The following is a 20,474-nucleotide window of genomic DNA, read 5'->3' on the forward strand; positions in this document are numbered from 1 at the left end:
AGTGGTACTTAAAGAGTGACATGTGACTATAGGGGCAAAACGGTAATTTGGCTCAAATGTACTTACGAGCATCTGTGAAGGGTCATCGTACTCATGATTGGTTATATCCGATGGAACACAGAAATAGATCTGTGGTAAGAAGAGTTCAGTTGTTGGTCTTTAGTGGAATGCCTCATAGTTAACGGATGATGGATCTTATGGCTAAAGAGTTTAGTTAGCTATTGACGTACCGTTGGAGCTTCAAGCCACAGGTCCATTAGGTCCCCTGGGTAGCTTGGGTAAAGTCGAGAATCAGTGTTTGGGTTAATTTGAAATGTTCAAATTGACAAGAGGAAGTTCGATTATATATGATATAATTGGACTGGTTAATTATATATGATATAATTGACTAAATGTTTGAGATACATTATTTTGGAGGAAATTCGATATAAATATGATTTATATCAAGTATAGGAGAAATTATTATAGTAGATATGTGATATCAAACTATAGGTTAAGAATATAATTTGATTATATTTATTAATTATTTAATTGATTAATTTTATGATAATTGACCTAAAATTTCTCTCGGACGTGCATTAGTGGGAGCAGCCGCTTCGGTTATGGTAACCAAAGAATAAAATGAAAATTAGTTTTATTTTACAAAGGTTCGAAAAAATTTGGCATCGGTGTGGAAACGTAAACGATCGCATAATCGAGAGCCTATACGATAGTTGCTCAGTGCCTCAACGATCGCACACCTCGCGCCTAAACGATCACACGCTAGTTCCTAAATGATCGCTTAGCTTTCCTAAACGATCACATAGTGNCTCAGTGCCTCAACGATCGCACACCTCGCGCCTAAACGATCACACGCTAGTTCCTAAATGATCGCTTAGCTTTCCTAAACGATCACATAGTGTGCCGTGCTTTCTAAACGATCGTCCACCTTTTACTAAATGATCGCTTAGTAAAACCGACACGATCATGTAGCTTCTTCTAAATGATAAGCATTTAGCTATACGATAGCTTCTTTTTCTCTCCCACTTGCTTATCGTCTACACGATTAATTCTTTCTCCAACCTCTACCAAACTCACCAAAGACCACACTTTGGATTCTCATTCTGAGAATACCAAGGGCTCAATTTTGGTGGTGTTGTTTCCGTTGCGTTGACTTGTTTGTGACCATTCGTGTTGCTGTCGTTCGCGTAGACGATCGTGCTGCTGCAGCCGACTTATTTGCTAGGCGATAGAGATCGTGTAGAGGTCTTCCACTGCGTTAGAGTTCTAAACTTGAAGAGGGTCTTCAATTGGTATGAGAACTCTTTCGTTTGTACTTTATAATTCTAAGCATGCCTTTAATTAGATTGAATTTGCATAACTGTATGTTAGAATGTATATGTTGTATTTTGGTCACGGTGAAATTGGAAAGATTAGAATGCGCTTATGGATGCTCGTCGTTAAGAGTTCCTTCATTTGTCACTTTCATTAACTTTGAATCCCTTAGATGTGATGAGATTATCGAATTTCTCATGCCATTGCTTAGGAGCTTGTTTCAGGTCATAAAGAGATTTATCTAACTTGCAAACCTTGTTCTCTTAACCAAGTTCCATGTAAATATCTTCCCCAAGTTCACCATTCAGGAATGCAGTCTTTACATCCATCTAATGAACTACAAGGTTGTTTGCAGTAGTTAGAGAAAACAACACAAAATTGAGGTGATCCTGGGGAGAAGGTGTCAAAGAAATCTATGTTTTGTCTTTGTTTGAAACCTTTAGCTAAAAGTCTGGCTTTGAACTTATCAACTGTTCCATCGGGTTTGAGCTTCTTCCTCAGGATCCATTTGCATCCTATTTTTCTTTACAACTAGAGGTTACGTCTACTAAATGCCAAGTCCTACTTGACTCAAGAGTGTCCATTTCATTATTTATAGCTTCTTGCAGTAAATTGGCATCTATTGAAGACAAGACATTTTTTAGGTTCTTAGGATCTTCTTCTACATTGAAAGTTTGGAAGTCATCTCCTAAGTCCTTGACAGTACGAGTTCTCTTGCTTCTTCTAGGCTATAGTTTTGCCCCCTCATTTTGAAGTTTGAATTCTAATTGAAGGTAGACTACTAGAACTCGAGCCACTACTATTTCTTGATTTAAAGAGAAATTTATCTTAAAGGAAGTCAACATCATTGGATTCTATAATCACTTGATTTATTAGGTCACAAAACCTATAGGCTTGACTATTTGTTGTGTATCCTATGAAGACACATTCGTAGGCTCTACTGGTAAGCTTCTTTCTTTTGAGATATGGTATTTTTATATAAGCTATACACCCATAAGTTCTGAAATATGACAAGTTCGGTTTCTTATTCTTAAGAACTTTGTAGGTGAGGTTGTGTTTATAGACTTTGGTATTTTATTTAGCACACAACGCACATTAAGATAATTTCACCCCACTAATAAGAAACAGCTCCTGAATTAAGTAAAATAGCAACTACTAGTTCAGATAGAGTTTTATTTTTCCATTCAATTTTTCCATTAATTTCAAGAGAATAAGGTGTTTTCTTTTCATGAACCATGTGAATTATAACCTATTCAGTTTCCTCTATCACTACAAAGTCTCTTAACTTTTCTATTAAACTGGTTTTCTATTTCAGTCACAAACAATTTGAACACATCAAAAGCATCATTTTTATTTTTCAGCAAATATATAAAGGTGAAGCCATAACAATCATCAATAGAGGTAATAAAGTATCTTTTACTATTCCTAGTGAAGACACTATCAAATTCACATAATTGTGAATGAATTAAATATAGAGGCTTATATTCCCTAAATATAGATTTATGCAGAGTTTTTAGTTACTTTAGCCTGACTACAATATTCGCATTTATCAAAGTCGTTCATGGAAAGTTTAGGAATCATTTCCAACTTACTCATGTTGCTAATTATTCATTTATTAACATGACAAAGCCTAACATGTCAAATATTAAAAGAACACAACATATAAATGGAAGACTTAGTTTAATTTACGTCAAGATTAAGCTTAAAAATTGCATCAGTTGCATAGACCTTTCCCATGAAGATATTATTTTTTGTAAGGGTATACAATTTGGCCCCTATGGTCTGAATAAAGCTGAACTTGTTGAGGAGATAGCCCGAGATCATATTTTTACTAATCTCTGGAGTGTGCAGAACTTCCTTCAGAGTGAAGGTTTTCATAGTGCTAAACTTCAGTTCCACCTCACCGACTCCAGCAATTTTAGTTGAGTGGTGACCTCCCAACAAAATATTTTTATCCTTTGTTTCATAATAAGTCTTAAATAAACTAAGATCATGACAGACATGACGCGTAGCACCAATGTCTGTTCACCACCTCTCAAAGCCATCGGTCACATTTACTTTTGTGATCATGGCTACTAACGGTTCTTCTGTTCGGTTTTCCTGCTCAGCAGGATGACATCTGTTCCTATAGTTCCTGGCCATATGTCCATGTTTGTTTCAGTTATAGCAAAGAAATTGTACCTTTCCTCTTAGTTTCCTTTGACTTTGGTTTAGATTTTATCACAGTAAAGGTGGGCCTTCCTGGTAGGTGTTTACCTCTTCCCTTTGGTCCTGCTTGCGGGCTTCCTTCTCAATCCTTAGGCGTGTTATCGTAATTTCCAAGGAGAATTCCTTAGTCTTGTACCTTAGGGTATTTTTAAAATCCTTCCACAAGGGAAATAGCTTGTCAATAATAACAACAATTTGAAATTTCTCATCAAGAGGTATACCTTCACTTATTATCTCATGAGTTATTTTCTGTAGTTCATGGGATTGGGCCTCCACGCATTTGTCATCTGTCATTTGGAACTTCAGGTAACGACTTACTGAATATTTTTTTGAATCGGCCTCCTCGGTATCATATTTTTTTTGTAGGGCATTCTAAATTTCTTTTGTTGTCTTCATTATATTATAATAGTCATAGAGATCATCAGTTAGACCATTTAAAATAAAGTTTTTGTAGAGAAAATCATTTTCTTCCCAAACAGCTACATCTTTGATCTGTTGTTCAGTAGGATCTTCTTTGGGGACAACTATCTTCTCAGTGGTGCGGGCGTGAGCAACCTCCTTGATGGTGAGGAAGAACAACATCTTTTGCTTCCAACGTTTGAAGTGCACCCCTTCGAATTGGAAATGACGGTTGAGATCAGAGGGCATAAAGTCGGTATGTGTAGACATGGCCATAAAAAACCATGGTAGATGGATAACGTCTTAAAAATTGTTGGGAATGGTTCCTTCGACAGACAGAAGACTATAACAAAAAAACGGCTCGAACGACGATTGTTGGAAAGAGAACCTGCAAAACGAACAAACGGTGAAAGTAGGCTGAGTCGCGGATCTCGCTCTCTCTAAAACGTTTCACAACTCTACCTTTTATGCAATCAGTTCTGAATAAGCCCACACCGTCCCTAAAAACTTCTATCTCGATCGAAAATACATTGAAACTGATCGAAATTCTGACACCCTTCTATCGGAAAAGCTTGGAAACATAAAAGGAAGAGGAAAGTATTTTCGTCTGTGAGTAGAGAAGAGAATAGGGGAATCACACCGCGTTCTAATGCTTTTGTCTGGAGAGGTTCACTCAATTTGTAGGCAGAGAGCCCTAAAAAAACGTCATGCACAACGTAAAGGTGGAGGACGCACACGACTCACGGTGAAGGCACCGTAAGAAACGAAATTCAACATTGAATTTTTAAAAGAGTAAATAAATAATAAAAAATAAAAGGTTATTCTTTTTATTATTTATAGAAAATAATTCCACACATACGCATACGCCTTATCTGACCGAACAACGGTGCACGTATGAGATGTTCACCATACCCATGATATTTGCCTATCTTCTCATCCCCTTTAAAACATGGATACTCCTTGGGGCCCAAACCCATAAGCAAATGTGGAGGCATATTACGAGGCTTTCTATTGATAAAATAATTCATGTGGGATTCCCTTTTTTTCTTTTTTTCCATTTAAAATAAATTTTCACTAATATATATTCTCATAGGAGGAGCACATGTAAGCTTTTTCTTTCAATAGCTTGTCAAATGACTATAAAAAAGTCCTAAAGTTATTAATTATGATAACATCTCAAATTATTAACTACAATTTCTCATGTGATAAATTGTAGTTAGATGATGGGTAGAAAGATGAAAAAAGATGGGTACAGCTCACGATGCATGTAAACCCTAGAACTTAAGTTCCTAAGCATCTATACATTGAAGTTAACTCTGGTGTTTGTATGCTTTAAGATGCATAGTAAGTTTAATCTTTATTGCATAGGTGTGAAACATAGCAAAGAAGAATAATAAGAAGGAAATCTTTCTAAGTGTGGTTGAGAAGTTTGGTTATATATATACACTTGTTTATCAAGTTAAGTAAAGGTGAAGAGACAGGGTATAGGTACTAGCTGGGTAGTAGATGTCATAAGAGGATTGACATCTGTTGTCTTCATATATTTCTTTCCAGATTAAGAGGGTAGCTTGAGAGGGGGTGTGACAATGCGACCTAAATATTCTTTTTTTTTTTTCATTATTATGTCCAATAATTAATCCTCTCAACACATAATCCTATTGAATTTGAACTAGAATTTATTTTTTGTTGGAATTTTAAAGTGAGGTTGAGAGTGTAGGAAGTGATGTGAATGAAGTAGAGCAAGGAGATATTGTGATCCCAACATTCATGGCAGAGTGTGGAGTGTAAAGATTGCATATCAGAAAAAAGCAATCTTTGCTCTAAACTGCCATTCAGTTTCTCTCGTGGAATACCTCGATGTGGAACCAGTGGGTTCAGTGATCTTAATGGAATGATTTTGCATCATTTCATGTTTGTTTCAAGTTCACTGAATACACTGTGGTGGATGTTGCTCATCTTGTTAAAGTTGGTTCTAATCTCATCCCTCCCAGTAGGGCTGCCTTCTTAGTTGTGGTGTATCAACAGGTAAATAATAAATCCTATAACATTATTTAATTTGTTGGCATTGTTTTTTTGGATAATTGTTTTGCAAAGTCAGAGGGGGTCATCATTAATTTGTTTATATTTAGAGTTCGATTTAAAAAATTTAAGAGTAATATGTTGAATAACCATTTAGTTTTTGAAAATTAAGCTTAATGAAACTCTAATATTTTGTTACCTAAAAATGTTAATTTCAAAACCTATACAATTTTTTTTTAAAAAAAAAAAACCGCAAAAACTTATTTTTGTTGTTGGAATCTGACCAAGTATTCTAATGTTAACTCAATAAAGATGAATTGTAAACGTAAGAGCCTAATTTTCAAAAATCAAAAATAAAAACCAAGAAGATATCTGAGGAACTGAGTTAGTTATTATAATGTTGTTCTATCTAATGAGAGGGAAATGAGAAAAATGGGAAGTGTGTTAATTTCATTCTAGAAAACTCCATATAAATGCATATCTTATGTCTAAAAATAGATTCCACAATATTAGCAATTTATCCTACTAACTCCACAAGAATAGGAACTTAGACTTGACTACAACTGAAAATAACTTCAACTACTTCCTAGAAACTAGGAATTGACTAGACCAACTCAAAAACTAATTTGCAGTTTTGAGTTACTAACATTCTCCTCCTAACTCAAATACTGCAAACACCTAACTTGCTCCTAAGAGCTTGAAAACGACTCACACAAAACCCAGGTTCAGCAATTGATCATCCATCTTGTTGTACCATACCATAAAAGCTTGCTTCAACCCATAGAGAGTCTTCTTCAACAAATAAATCTTATGCTCTTATCCAGGTATGATGAATCCATCTGGTTGCTCAACATAGATCTCTTCTTCTAACACTCCATTTAGGAATGCTAACTTCATATCTAGATGATACACCTTCCATCCATGTTGGGCTGACACAGCCAGTAGCAACCTGGTTGTATCCATTCTTGCAACTGGTGCAAAAGTCTCAAAGAAATCAATTCCCCAGATTTGTGCATACCCTTTTTGATGAAAATGCCCCAACCTCTTGTGCCATAACTCAGTGTCATTTACTTGACACTTGAAAGCTATATGCTCCTTCTCGAGTGGATCCAACGAGAAGCTCTTGTGCTATATCTTTATTTTGAACAACTCATTCCCATTGGAATCAGAAATGAGGCACTTTCCTTCTTCAAACAAAACTTTGAATCCCTTCTCTACTAATTGACCAACACTTAACAAGTTTTGATCAATTTTAGGGACAAACAACACTTCAGTAATCAACTTGGTTCCAGCACAACTCTCTATTGACACTGTGCCCTTCCCCTTTATTTCTAGATAATCACCGTTTTCTATCTTCACCCTTGACTTGAATGACTTGTCAAGGTCATTGAACAACTCTTTGTCACTTGTCATGTGATTGGTATACCCACTATCAACCAACCAACCATCGCATTGAGTGGCTGATGAGAAACAAGTAGCCACAAAGAGTTGATTTCTTCTTGTTGTACTACAACATGTGCTCCTCCTTGTTGTTGAGTTTTTGTTTCCTTACAGAATCGTTCAATATGCCCCAATAAATGACATCTTCTACACTTTACATCTGGCCTTCTCCAGCATCTGAAATGTGGATGATTCTTCTTCCCACAGTGCTTGCATGTACTACTAGCATCCTTTGCAGTAGACTCTGAGCTAGCTACTACTGCCACTTCCCTTATTCTCTCTTCCACCTTCTCCCTACTGCACTCTAGCTTTCAATGCCCCCTTAATGCTTTCTTCTTGTCTCATCAACCTCCTCTGCTCTTGTGCTTGCAAAGCACTAACCACTTCTATCACCTTAACTTTTGAGAGGTCTTTAGTATTTTCTAATGAAGCAATGGTTGCTTCATATCTCTCAGGTACTGAAACTAGAACCTTCTAAACCAATTAATTGTCAGATAAAGTGGTTCATAATGCTCTTGCCTTGTTAGAAATCCCAATCAACTTATCTGAGTACTCTTTAATGGACTCAAAATCCTTCATTTGCATTCTCTCGAATTCTCGCACTAAGTTCAACACTTTCTTGCCTTTAATCCCCTCAACACCTTCATACTCACTTTTGAGGAACTCCCAGATCTCCTTTGCCGACTTCAAGGCCAAAATTCTGTTGAATATGGCGAGAGACACAACTGTATATAGGCAAGCTCGAGCTTTTGCCTTCGTGGTGACTCTCTCCTTGTGAGTCTTGATCTGATGTATTGGGTTATCAGGAAGTGGAGCAATCTCATAATCTTGCTCATTTTCTTCCCAATAATCACAATTCTCCATGTAGGTTTGCATTCTGATAGCCGATGTCTGGTAGTTTTCACCATCAAACACAGGTGGAGCCAATGAAGAAAGACTGTTTGATCCTAATTCCATCTCTAACAACTCTCTCAGGTGTATCACTTAGTTTCTCTCGGAGATATTTCACTGATCCTCACTCACAAATCCATTAAGAATTGAGGGCTCTAATACCACTGTTATTCTAACTAATGAGAGAGAAATGAGAAAAATGGAAAGTGTGTTAATTTCATTCTAGAAAACTCCATATAGATACATATCTTAAGTCTAAAAATAGATTCCACAATGTTAGCAACTAATCCCACTAACTCCACAAGAATATGAACTTAGACTTGACTTCAACTAAAAATAACTTCAGCCATTTCCTAGAAACTAGGAATTGACTAGACCAACTCAAAAACTAATTTGTAATTTTGAGTTACTAACATATAATCAGTAGTTATTGTAGTTTGTATGTTATAATAGTTTGTGTCTGGGATACAGACTAATTTAGTTTGGATTTAATAATACGTGTTTGGGGTGTGAATTATTTTAGTCTGTTTGGGATGTACATTATAACAAATGAGGATTTAAAATAGTAATATTGTAGTTAATTGTAAGTTATAATAGTTGAAAACACCTATTATAATTGAAGCCATAAACATGGAATGAGTTATAATAGCCCCACTCTACCTATTTAAAATTGGGAACCCAAACATTCCCAAATAGTTATGAAACATAACCTAAGATTAAAATTTATTAACCAAGCTAAAACATAGGGGAATATGTTTTTCACTCTAGAATAATGCAAGTTACAAATCTCCTCATTTAAAATAGATTAATTACCATGAAGTTGATCAAGCTATGCTCACACGTTGATGAATTGAACAAGAATTTGAATAATGGTAATATATAATTTGTATTTCTATTTAGTTGAGTTTTTTGTTAGTTTTGTAAAGATTTTTCGTAGAAAAGATAACATAATTGTTACCTATTTATAGAATTACAGGGGTGGGTGGTGCTTGGAGAACAGCAAATGTGGATAAGGCATCAACATTTTTGGACTGGGGGACTATAGGTTTATCTGTAAGAATTAACCATTATATTCACTTGAAAAGGCTAATTCACTTAAAACCTTAAATTGGCTAAAGGATATTATTATTATTTTTGGATATAGGTTGCACAAGGAGCAAGAATATTTGGAGCCGCTAGGATTATTGGGGTAGATGTTAATCCAGATAAATTAACATTGGGCAAGTATTTTGTATACTAATTTACATTATATTTCTCTTTTTTCCATTTAAAGCGTTCATAAATTATAATTAATCATGGTTTAAATGTCAACTTTTTTACACCTTTTTCAATTGGTTATTGTATGTTTAAAGGTTTTGTTTTGATTTCTAAAACTAATACAATCTTTTTTTTAGTTCTTGTACATAAACTTTTTTCTTTTTAACTTTTGACCAACATCGTATGAGGTATCTAATATTTTATATTTGAGATTTTAAGTAAGAGGGGTACATGAGTGTCTCTTGTATGTATTTATCTTTCTGCATCTTATTCCTAACAGAAAAAGTTAAAAAATATTTAAGAAAGGGAGAAAAGAAGAATATGTCAAATAGGAAATAACTGTTATTAGACAGTTGGATGGATTTTATAGTTCAAGATGCACCTAATTTTTTTCTTAAGTAATAGATATGTCGGGTTTGATATCAATTTTTTTTCAAACAATATTAAAAATTAGCATCAAATCAACTTAAGCAACCTCATGTAACATATTACTATTTTAAAAGTCGATAGTTAACCTATCCTATTTTGTCTAAACTAAAACAAAATGTGGCGTATATTTTATGGATTTATATTACATAGTTCCTTTATTAGGACCGTCTCAGTTTTTCTATGACATATACAAATTTTTTTCTTCTTTTTCTATGCAGCAAAAGAGTTTGGAGTCACTGAGTTTGTTAATGCTAAAAGCATTGGTGATAAATCTGTGAACCAGGTAAGAACCATGTAACAAAGATATCAGAAAGTCAAAAGTAGGTCAGCTGGCAAACTCTTCTTCTTATTATTATTATTATAAGATAAGGAAATCCAACCTCTCATCTCGATATCGATAATATAATTAAGCTTATACCAGTTGAGCTATGCTTGTATTGATGGTAACAAACTCTTATTACTTCTCGTTATAAATATTTTTGAATATTTATTGTATGTGACTTGAGTAAAATAATGCACAAATATTGAGATGCTCTGATAAAAATGGTCATATTATAAGAAATAATACTTTTTTTCTTCTTAATATTTGATAAACCTATTTGATGGTATTCATTCTGATTCTAAAAAGTTTTTAAATATTAAAATGACACGTTAATTGGAATAACTAAAGATGAATTAGCATGATATGACACTGATTTAATAGTAGTTTATAAATTTTTATTTCTTAATTAACATTGATATTTCATTGATCAAGTCTAATGCCAATTTTCACAAATCCACAATTGAGAGAAAATTTTCAAGTTATAATTTGTAGGTGATCAATGAGATGAAAGATGGAGGTGCAGACTATAGCTTTGAATGTGTTGGACTAGATTCCTTAACTAAGGAAACATATGCAAGTTGTAGAAAGGTATACTCCCCTTTCAGGAAAGTCGAAATTTTGAATCTCTAATATTTTAGTCGATGAGTATGTACTTTCATTCATCAAGACGGAGGTATGTTATATTAGCCTAATCATCATTCATTGATTTTCTTGCATTAATGAGTATAGGGTTGGGGAAAACAATTTTATTTGGTGTGGAAGACCCAGCATCATCAATGTTGGGTATCAAATCTATAGATTTCATTGCTCAAGGGAAAATGATAATAGGATCCTTATATGCTGAACTTAAGCCCAAATCACATAGTCCCAAACTCCTACAATGGTACATGGTTAAGGTGAGGGTGACCAACATCTTTGCCCTAATTTTCCCTCTCTTTGGTTTGTGTGTTTGTTATAATATTTTATATAAGAAATAATGGTTGCACCTATTTTCATGCATTTTTTACTTTACGTAGTAAAAATAAAAAACAAACAATTCATTTTTTTTAAAAAAAATTGACACATAACAAACATTCGTTGTGTGTTTTCTAGACTGCATAAGAGATGAGTGCATCTCATTTTGCACCCAAATTTATTTATTTATTTTAGGTTAAATTATTCACGATAACTACAAACTTATTTTTTGTTTGAATTATATGTTCCTAGATTTTAAAAAGGTTTACTATTACTGCTCAACTAGGAAAGTTTTGTTCCAAATACTACCCTTAATGTATGAACTTGTTTCAAAATATATATTTTTCTCTCAAATAAACCATAAAAATTGACATGACAATTTATTTGCATATCTTAAAAGGCATACTTTGTGAATTTATTTACAAAAATTAAGATTGTTATTACCATTTATTTTATCTAAAAAATATATTAGTAAGTTAAACACAATTTTTACACCTCGGCTACCATGACATTTTACGTAAATTTTATTGCAAATAATGTCAGGTATGTCTTTCAATTTTTACATATCATTTATTCCCTAATTTTCATCTTATTTTAACAAGAAAACTCTTCAAATATATATATATTTTTTAACATAGTTTAAATTTCAAGGCTAACCGAAGTTCAAGAGTATTTTAAATAATTTAATATTTATTCTATATATACCTACCTAAACCATCAGATTAAATGATCTAATTAATCTAGTTTCCATAACATACTTTACAAAGAAAAATTATTAAGAAAAACTTAAAATGATTAAAATAAATACTATTGAGAAGTTTCTAAACTAAAATAAAATTAAAAGTTTGGAGACTAAAATATAATTTAAACCAATCACAACTTAATTGTAACATGATCAATGTTAAATAGTTGAGCATTTAACTTTGGAATGGTGCTTTTGGTTGGTTTTTGATATATATGAGTTCCTGTACACTGTGCCATTGATGTTAGAATATATGAACTTGACAGAAACTGCAATTGGATTTATTTATCACACATGAAGTTGGGTTTGAAGACATCAACAAAGCTTTCAATTTGCTAAGTGAAGGCCAATGCCTTAGGTGTGTGATTTGGATGACCAAATGAAGCAACCTCCTCCTCCCTTGTTACTCCTCAAGCTTAAACACCTTTCAATATTACAAACTTCCATTTGTATTAAAGTAAAATGTTTCTTTAGAATACTGCAAATGCTTGAGAAGCCCCAGTGAAATATATGTTGGTTGAGTTTATTGTACTCTTTGATGATCCAAAGTGTCGAAGTCGATACACACCTGGATCGGCATCTATCGGGATGTCCCATTCGATAGTTGCTATGCTGTTGATAAATGTGTTGTTGTCTAATGTCCATTTGAAAAACAAGGAGAAATCATCATCATCATACACCGGTGTCCATCGTTGTTTCTCCAGCCTTTCGACCACGGCATAGGTTCCTTCGGTTAAGAGGTCGAATCTTGGGTTTGCACTCCAAAATGTGGCAGCTGGTTTCTGTTTGCCTCCTCTTTTGAACCAACCATTTGTTGGTAATTTGATGTCTTGTTGAATGTCTCCAAAGTTGATGCCGTTTGGGGGTGATTCTCCAAAAGGATCTATTACGAACCGGAGTTGGACGGAGGAAAGGTCTGGTGGCGAGGCGATTGGCTTGGCAATGTTTTCATGTTTGGCTATTGCTATTGCTAGTTTCTTGAACTCTTGAATGTATGCTGATAGAGTATGTGGTCCATAAAGAGTTGAGGCAGCCTGAAGATAGCATGGAAACATTGAATGATTAATAAAAATAACTTAATTTTCAAAACTAGCCTCGAGTTGTTTCTTCCTGGTTTCAATTTGAGACTAAATTAGTGCTTACTTCATATCGTTGTTGCTCATATTCTTCAAAAGTAGCGACATACTGAGAGTATGTATTTGTAAGCCCTGCAATCACAACGTGGGTATCATCATCAAACTCTCCATTTCCATTTCTAATTAGAGTTTCCTTTACTGCTTCCCTTAGCTGTCGGCCAGCCATTGTTGTGAACTCTGAAACACACAAAGGGTTAAGGCTACACCGAGCGTAAAAACTCGAAATTTTTAGGGTCCTCTTTCTATTTATACCTCCTGGTACTGAGAGTATGATCAGTTTTCCTAGCCTGAGAATTTGAATTGGAAGAATTGCTGGCTGCAGATTCACCCATCAAAGTTAGCAGTCAATTACAATAAGCATTTTTTCGCACACCACATTCAGGGCTTCGCTTATATGATGAATTCTGTTTCATGTCCACTGAACTCTTGAAGTTTAAAAACTTCCAATTCTGATTCAAACAAATCTCTCTCATCAATAGGGGTTACTTACATGTTTATGTGATATTTATGTGACAAATATTTTGGACTACCAAATGATAATTTATCATGATATGACACAAGAAAGTATGTAACCTGGACTAGCGAACCATAAACGCACACAAGCAACATATATTTTAAACTGCATTTGTTTGCCAGTTTGTCCACCTTATTTTATTCAACTAAAGAACTCTTTTGTGTTATCTATTATCATGCCCAACATGTCAGGGATTTAATTCATTTTGGGTTTCTTTCGTTTTATCAATTTTGTTTGACCCTCATCTTCTTCCATGGAATCACATATACCATATAGAAGCCTTATACCAAAGCTAATCAAATTTGCAATTGATTGAAGGGAAACAAATTCTTTCATACCGCCCAAGCATAAGGTTCGAACATCTCGCCAGTGTCCAACAAAACCGTCTTCGGCTTCTGACAGCCAACCTGAAACTCGCTGGGTTTCTTCAATGAATCTCGCAACTTCTTCCATAACTTATTGATCTGCAACAAAATTCAACGATAATGGAAAAAAGAAAGGCAAAGATTCATCCTATTTGGCATTGTACTGACCTCAGTATCACCCTGTTGAAAGCCAAACACGCCAGGGCCATCCGTAGTTCCAGCGGCAAAACCAGGGCCAAGGGCAGCTGGACATGTCTTGACAACATTATTCCCATCCAATTCAACTTCAATGTCCGTGAAATTCAGATACACATGGCGAAAATCGATCTCCCCTGTTAGCTTCTCTGTAGCTGTTGTGAACAAATCAGCCGCTTTCTGGAACTGTCTCTCCCCAATGATCTTTGTGCTCAGAATTTCATCTGGGAATCTGTGTGGCATTTTAACAAACAGGTGATGTGCAAAAACTTGGTTGGTAGAAGAAAGAATTTTGTTGTATGTAACGTTTACCCAGGCCCGCGGCCCACGCATAGAAGGTCACTGCCATGGCAAGATGAGCGATTGAAATCGCATGGCTTTCCTGAATCAATGCAAAATGCGCCAAGGACGTTGGGCGTGACATCGCCAACATTGGATTGGCAAAATGCTGCTACGAAGAGTGATCCGTCGTTCTTCCTTACTTTTGATGCTTGGCTACTTGTTTTGCTGCAGCGTTTTCCTCCTGTTGCCTTTATTGTCTCTGCTTTCCTCATCAACTCTACGATACCTGTTTTCAAAATAACTATTTTACAAGAAAAAAAATATTTTTAAGTGCATTCCGACCCATTTTCTTTATTCAGCCTACTAAATTATTCAATCACAATTTCACATTTGACAAACTCTTGTTATTTCGTTTTTGAAATATTTTAATTTTTTTTATGTAAGTGATGAAAATAAGATATATAAAGATGGATGCATTTTAGAAAACATCCAAAGATTACCCACTTTCAAACAAATATATATTATTAAGGAACATAAAGTTAATTTTATAAAATGGTGTTGAATGATCCAATAGTATTTAGATTTAATTGATCTAACAGTTTTTTTTGGCAGTTGTATTAAATTAATGTGTAGTATAAGTTTTATCATCTCAGATTCTTATACTCTATTTCTTTCTCTCTAGTACGTAAGCTTGTTGATCTTCCTAAGTGATTGGGTTTTTTCTTTTTTGGATTGGTTGATATATTGGATGATTGACTTTTGATATTATTAGTCTTTTTAGATGATCGATTTTGGATCGGCCTCCAACTTTTATAATCGGTTTGGATTAGCCTCTAGCATATTGATCTATTTGAATTGGTTTCTAGCTTATTGATTGGCTTGAATTAGCCTCTAACTTGTATCAATTTATTGAAGTTTTCTAGTTTTTGAATCTTATGAGTTTTAAATCTTCTAAGTTTTGAATCTTGAAATTTTTTTGATGTTGTCAAATGAAGGCCGACCTTTTTTTTTTTATTATTTTAATAGAGTTTGAGAGACACTATATGGGTTTAAGCTTGATTGACTTTGGGTCCAACCTTTGGGTTTAGATTTAATCCAATATTTTAAAACCGACTTTGTTTAATTTGGCCAAATCCATTTTAGTAAGCCTGGGATACCTTAGCTTCAGGTCCAACAATGCACATGGTGTAATTTGACTAGACTAGTTAACATGACCCGATTGATCATTAAAATTGGTCTCAAATTTCTCCATCATTAGTTTAACTTAATGATGTGATGATTTGGAATTGACTGAAATTTCTCAATCAATAGTATGTACTATTTTTTTAAAATATATTTAAGCGATGAATATGTATCAATAATAGATATCTGTCATTGATAAAGGTAAAAATAGTCTATTAATGATAAACATAAAAAATGACATTGTTAGTAATAAACGTAAGAGTAGTGTGCCAAACATATAAAAAAGTAGTTGTTAATACACATAAAAATTATAATGCCCCAGACCCAAAATTCGAAATCCAAATTAGAATGTGTTGGCCTCGACATTCCCATGCATCTCCTGTGACCTGGAAATGTTATCCTTACTTGTCTTGAATGTTTCTAAGAGTTAAAGTTATCCCTACAAACCAATACTGGTCCAATTTCTAGGAGGTCACGCAACATAGGATTGCTTCAAGCTAAGTATGCTTAGCTTTGGAGTTCCTATGATTGAGCTACCAAAAAGAAATGTGCACCTTGTTGATATAGGTAGTGATTTTCAATTCTTTAAACCTTTTTTAACCATACTTTCATGTCCGTATGATTTCTCTCATTCAGATGTGACCTCGGTTCGTTCATATCCCCTCCTAAACTCGAGACATTACATGCACACTTAATTGTGAAGTTCTAATGAGATCTGATGCATTAGTGCTAGTTAACTTAGGAGGGGGATATGAATGAACCGATATCACATCTGAATGAGAGAGATCCTGAAGACATGAAAGTATGGTTAAGAAAGATTTAAAGATTTGAAAGTCACTATCTAACCAACAGGTGCATCATGTGTGAGGATAATAGCCTTCACTCTTGGAACCGGTTCAAGTCAAGCAAAGATGGCATTGGTAGGCTATAGGGGATGTAGGGGAATGTTGAGGGACATCAGGTGTCAAATCTGGATTCCAAATCCTAGTCCAAATCCTGGGCCTAGAGCATTACAGATGGTATAGAGTGAAACCTCTTCCAGTAAGATGTGGTTTGAGACAAACAAAGTGGAAGCTGGTGGGCATGTAACACCCCAAGTTTAAGAGGGGGATATGAATGAACCGAGATCACATCTAAATGGCAGGGATTTTGAGGACATGAAAGTATGGTTAAGAAAGGCTTAAAGAATTGAAAGTCATTAGCTATACCAACAAGGTGCACCTTTCTTTTTGGTGGCTCAATCATAGGAACTCCAAAGTTAAGCGTGCTTAGCTTGGAGTTTCTATGTTGGCTGACCTCTTGGAAATTTTCCTATGATGCATGTGAATAAGGACAAAGTATGCTGAAAGGAAAATATTATTAGTCTACTAATAATTTACATATAATTTTTGGGCTTTTTATCTACTTGACAAATTAAGTTTTAAAAATTAGGCCCATAACCTAAATTTATTATAATTGAAGTTTGCATATTATTTAGGGGGTGAGCCAAACACTCCTTTAGAATAGTAAATACTATTGAAGTTTGCACATTATTTATCGAGTAACTCAGTCTTATTTTCTTCTTTTACTTTTTACATTAACAGAAAAATATCATCTTACAACTTTACATCTCAAATAAAAATTTATTAATTTCAAGATATTAACTCAAACTTATTTACTCCACTAAGTGGCTTTCTATTTTAAAAAACTTTTATATTAACAGAAGAAAATAAGAAAAAAAAAAAAAAAATTTACACAATATTAATACCTGAGGTATTATTGGAGGAGGTTATTTTGGTACGTTTAGAGGCGACCCAGTCTTCGAAAAACCTGGCAGCAGCGCCCTTATTATCTCCACTAATCAGCTTATTATCTCTACTCATTGAAGTCCCATGCGTAGGGAACCAACTGAATGCCCCAATGCTATTCCCACTCTCTCCATCAACAAACTTCAAAACACTCATTTCTTTATCTACATTGTTTGCATATCGAGCTCGTTCCTCTTCTGGGTTCATAAGGTAAGCACTTGGGCTTCTATTAATCCCCCCATTTTCAACATCCCCTGTCACTTTACTACCGTCATTGAACATCAACAACTAAAATCGATTGACAAAATTTAAGGTGTCAGATTGCTTGCCTTTGTTGAATAAGATGAAGCCTGGCTTGAGGCTTTCGTGAGCTTGTATGATGCTCTGTTCAATGGCATTGACGATGGCATCGAACGATTGTTGAACGAAGCCGAGAGATGTTATGGAGTAAACTAAGTATTGTAAATAGCCGCCAGGGCCGGCGTGTGTGTGGATTCCACTTATTGCTACGTTCTCTTCTGTGTATAGATCACCAAACCTTTGTACAAAATCTTCTCATTTTTAGTTTGTGGCAACGGCATGACATTTAAAATACAACAAGATTATTTAATATCGATATCAAACCTTTCGATTTTATTGATATATATCGATATAATGATAGATATTTTCATTCTTGATACTGATAGATTGTTTGTTTATATGTATGTTTTTTGTTAATTCAATGACCAAATAAAAACAAAGTCAAATTTTAATAACTAACTAGAAATTAAATTCACATCACAGTCAAATATATCAGTTTTGAAATTTCAAAGAGATCAGATAGAAACTAAATTGAAATGTGAAAGACCAAAGATTATTTACAAAACTCAAGGGCCCAATAAAAATTAGATTAAATTGTAAATTTGGCTGTTTGAAAAAACTTAGAATTCGGTCTCTATTGTTTAACTCTCATAAAGAGTTTCTATGATAGAAACTATCTATGAGAATTTCATCAAATCAGGCCATTATATGACTAAATTCTAACTTTAAAAATATACAGATTGAATTTTAATTTCCTCCAAACTATAGGTACCAAATTTTTAATTAAATTGTAAAGTTTAGGCATTCTTCAAACCATAGAGACCAAATTTACAATTAACTCTAAAGTTTAAGTATCAAAATTGTATCTTACATTTATTTTTATTATCTTATAAATAGAAGTGGTTAAATTTATTTGTATTTTTTTTTATTTGTTAGAACATTGACTCTTCAAATATCTCCCTTCCAATGGTATGACGTTATGTCTTTAGATATAAGAAGCGCTCATGATTTTTTTTTTTTTTTTCATCTCACCCAAAAGGTCTCATTCTATTAGAGATAGCTATCCTTATTTATATATCTATGATCTTTCCTTTATATAGTCAATGTAAGACTATGGTTGCATTCACAACATTAAGAGACTCTTTGAGGTACTTAATTAGTTGGTTATTACAATTGTGGGATTATAGTAATTTGTATCTTAGGTGTAGGTTAAACAGTATGTGTGTGTGGTGCAAGTTATTTTTAGTCTGTGTTTAGGTTTTTTTCCTTCTACTATTTTTTTACAACTTTTTTTTTATAATTATGTTTTTTTATACTTTAATTTAATAAATAGATTTTATTCATTTTATAAGCTTCATTTATGTAACTATACTAAAACTATATATAAATGAAAAGGCAAATTTTGAACCTTTTCAAATTTTATTGTAATTACATTTTTATACTTTAATTTAAGAAAGAAGTTTTGATTAAATTTTGTACGCTTCATTTTTCTAAGATTACACTAATTTTTTTTTTTTTAAAAAAAGTCAAAATTGAAAATTTTTCTTCTTTTCTTTTTGTTGTGGTTACTTTTTTTATACTTTAAATTAAGAAAAGAATTTGATTACATTTTTATAACCATACTAAAGCTAAAAAAATTGTGAAAGTTCAAATTTTTTAATTTTTTATTACATTTTTTATATATACTTTAATTTTAGAAAACATATTTATTTAAAAAGAAAAAAAATATATGTTTTCTAAAATTAGGGTGGAGAGAACTTAAGGTTGATAATAAAGTTCATGTCAGTTGAGCTATATATGCTTATGCGTTGGGTAGTTATCTTTATATATAGAGAGAGGGGATGGAAAGATCGAACTTGATATTGATAATACAAGTTTATACCACTTGAGTTATATATGGTAATGTTGGGTAGTTATTTTTTCCTTCCTTTTTTTTAACCTTTTTGTTGGCTCATTGGACATAAATATTTCACCGACCACCTATATTAATATGCATATTAATATACCTAGATTTGAGCCTCTCAAGCACTTTAATGGTGACCAATTGGGAAGCCATTCCAGCATCCAAATTAATAAACGCAATTCGTGGCCCATCAACAGTCTTGGCAACAACAAAAGTCCTGGCTCTCAGCCTAAAATGAATCCCCGCCGTGTTCTGATCCATGTTCGCATAGCCTATCATGTTCACTCCGGCAGCCGGTCCAGTCATGTCGAAGCTCCCGACGCCGACCAACCAATCTCCATTAACACACCAACTCACGGCTGCAATTACAGTGGCCATAGCTATAAGCTTCAATAACTGCGGTCGCATCTTGGCTCACCTTCAATTTTAAAAAATAATCCAATTTGATCATCAAATAATGGCCTATATTTGTGGTTTTGATAGCATTATATATATTTATATGGTTTCAGTTTTGCTTAGTATTTGGTGATTGGGCTTTGGTTAAAAACTAGGGGTGGGTTTGTCCAAGGTTGCGCATCCCACTAGGTGTGCTTTTTGTATTCATTTAACATTTCCTTTTCGTTTTTGCTTGTTAGTTTGTAATATTATTTTTATTGTTTGTGTGTTTAGATTGGTTGGATTGGTCTTCTTTGGAATAATTTCTGTGATTACATGCTACCAAGTATGCCATGAATATGAAATTATATAAGTGATTTCTTTTAGTAATAACTATTTGATTTCTTAAATATATTTTTGGTGTCTAATATTTGAGCTTAGAGTCTGTTCGATCCCTAAA

General features: G+C 33.8%; 1 protein-coding gene and 1 pseudogene across 1 annotated transcript; one reads left to right on the plus strand and one right to left on the minus strand.

Moving 5' to 3' along the window:
• The first annotated feature begins 3,331 nt into the window (after nucleotides 1-3,331).
• Nucleotides 3,332-12,360, plus strand: LOC120076189 (annotated as a pseudogene).
• LOC120076191 (neutral ceramidase 2-like) lies at nucleotides 12,235-20,017 on the minus strand. Its single transcript, XM_039029955.1, has 9 exons — nucleotides 19,743-20,017; nucleotides 17,766-17,974; nucleotides 17,397-17,690; nucleotides 14,498-14,753; nucleotides 14,159-14,417; nucleotides 13,964-14,089; nucleotides 13,364-13,427; nucleotides 13,119-13,288; nucleotides 12,235-13,009 (listed from the first exon to the last, which is right to left on the minus strand). The coding sequence occupies exons 1-9, from the start codon at nucleotides 20,015-20,017 to the stop codon at nucleotides 12,446-12,448; spliced, it is 2,217 nt and encodes a 738-aa protein (XP_038885883.1). The 3' UTR covers nucleotides 12,235-12,445.
• Between the last annotated feature and the right edge of the window lie 457 nt (nucleotides 20,018-20,474).

This window comes from Benincasa hispida, chromosome 4 (genome assembly GCF_009727055.1).
Source record: "Benincasa hispida cultivar B227 chromosome 4, ASM972705v1, whole genome shotgun sequence".
NCBI lineage: Eukaryota > Viridiplantae > Streptophyta > Magnoliopsida > Cucurbitales > Cucurbitaceae > Benincasa > Benincasa hispida.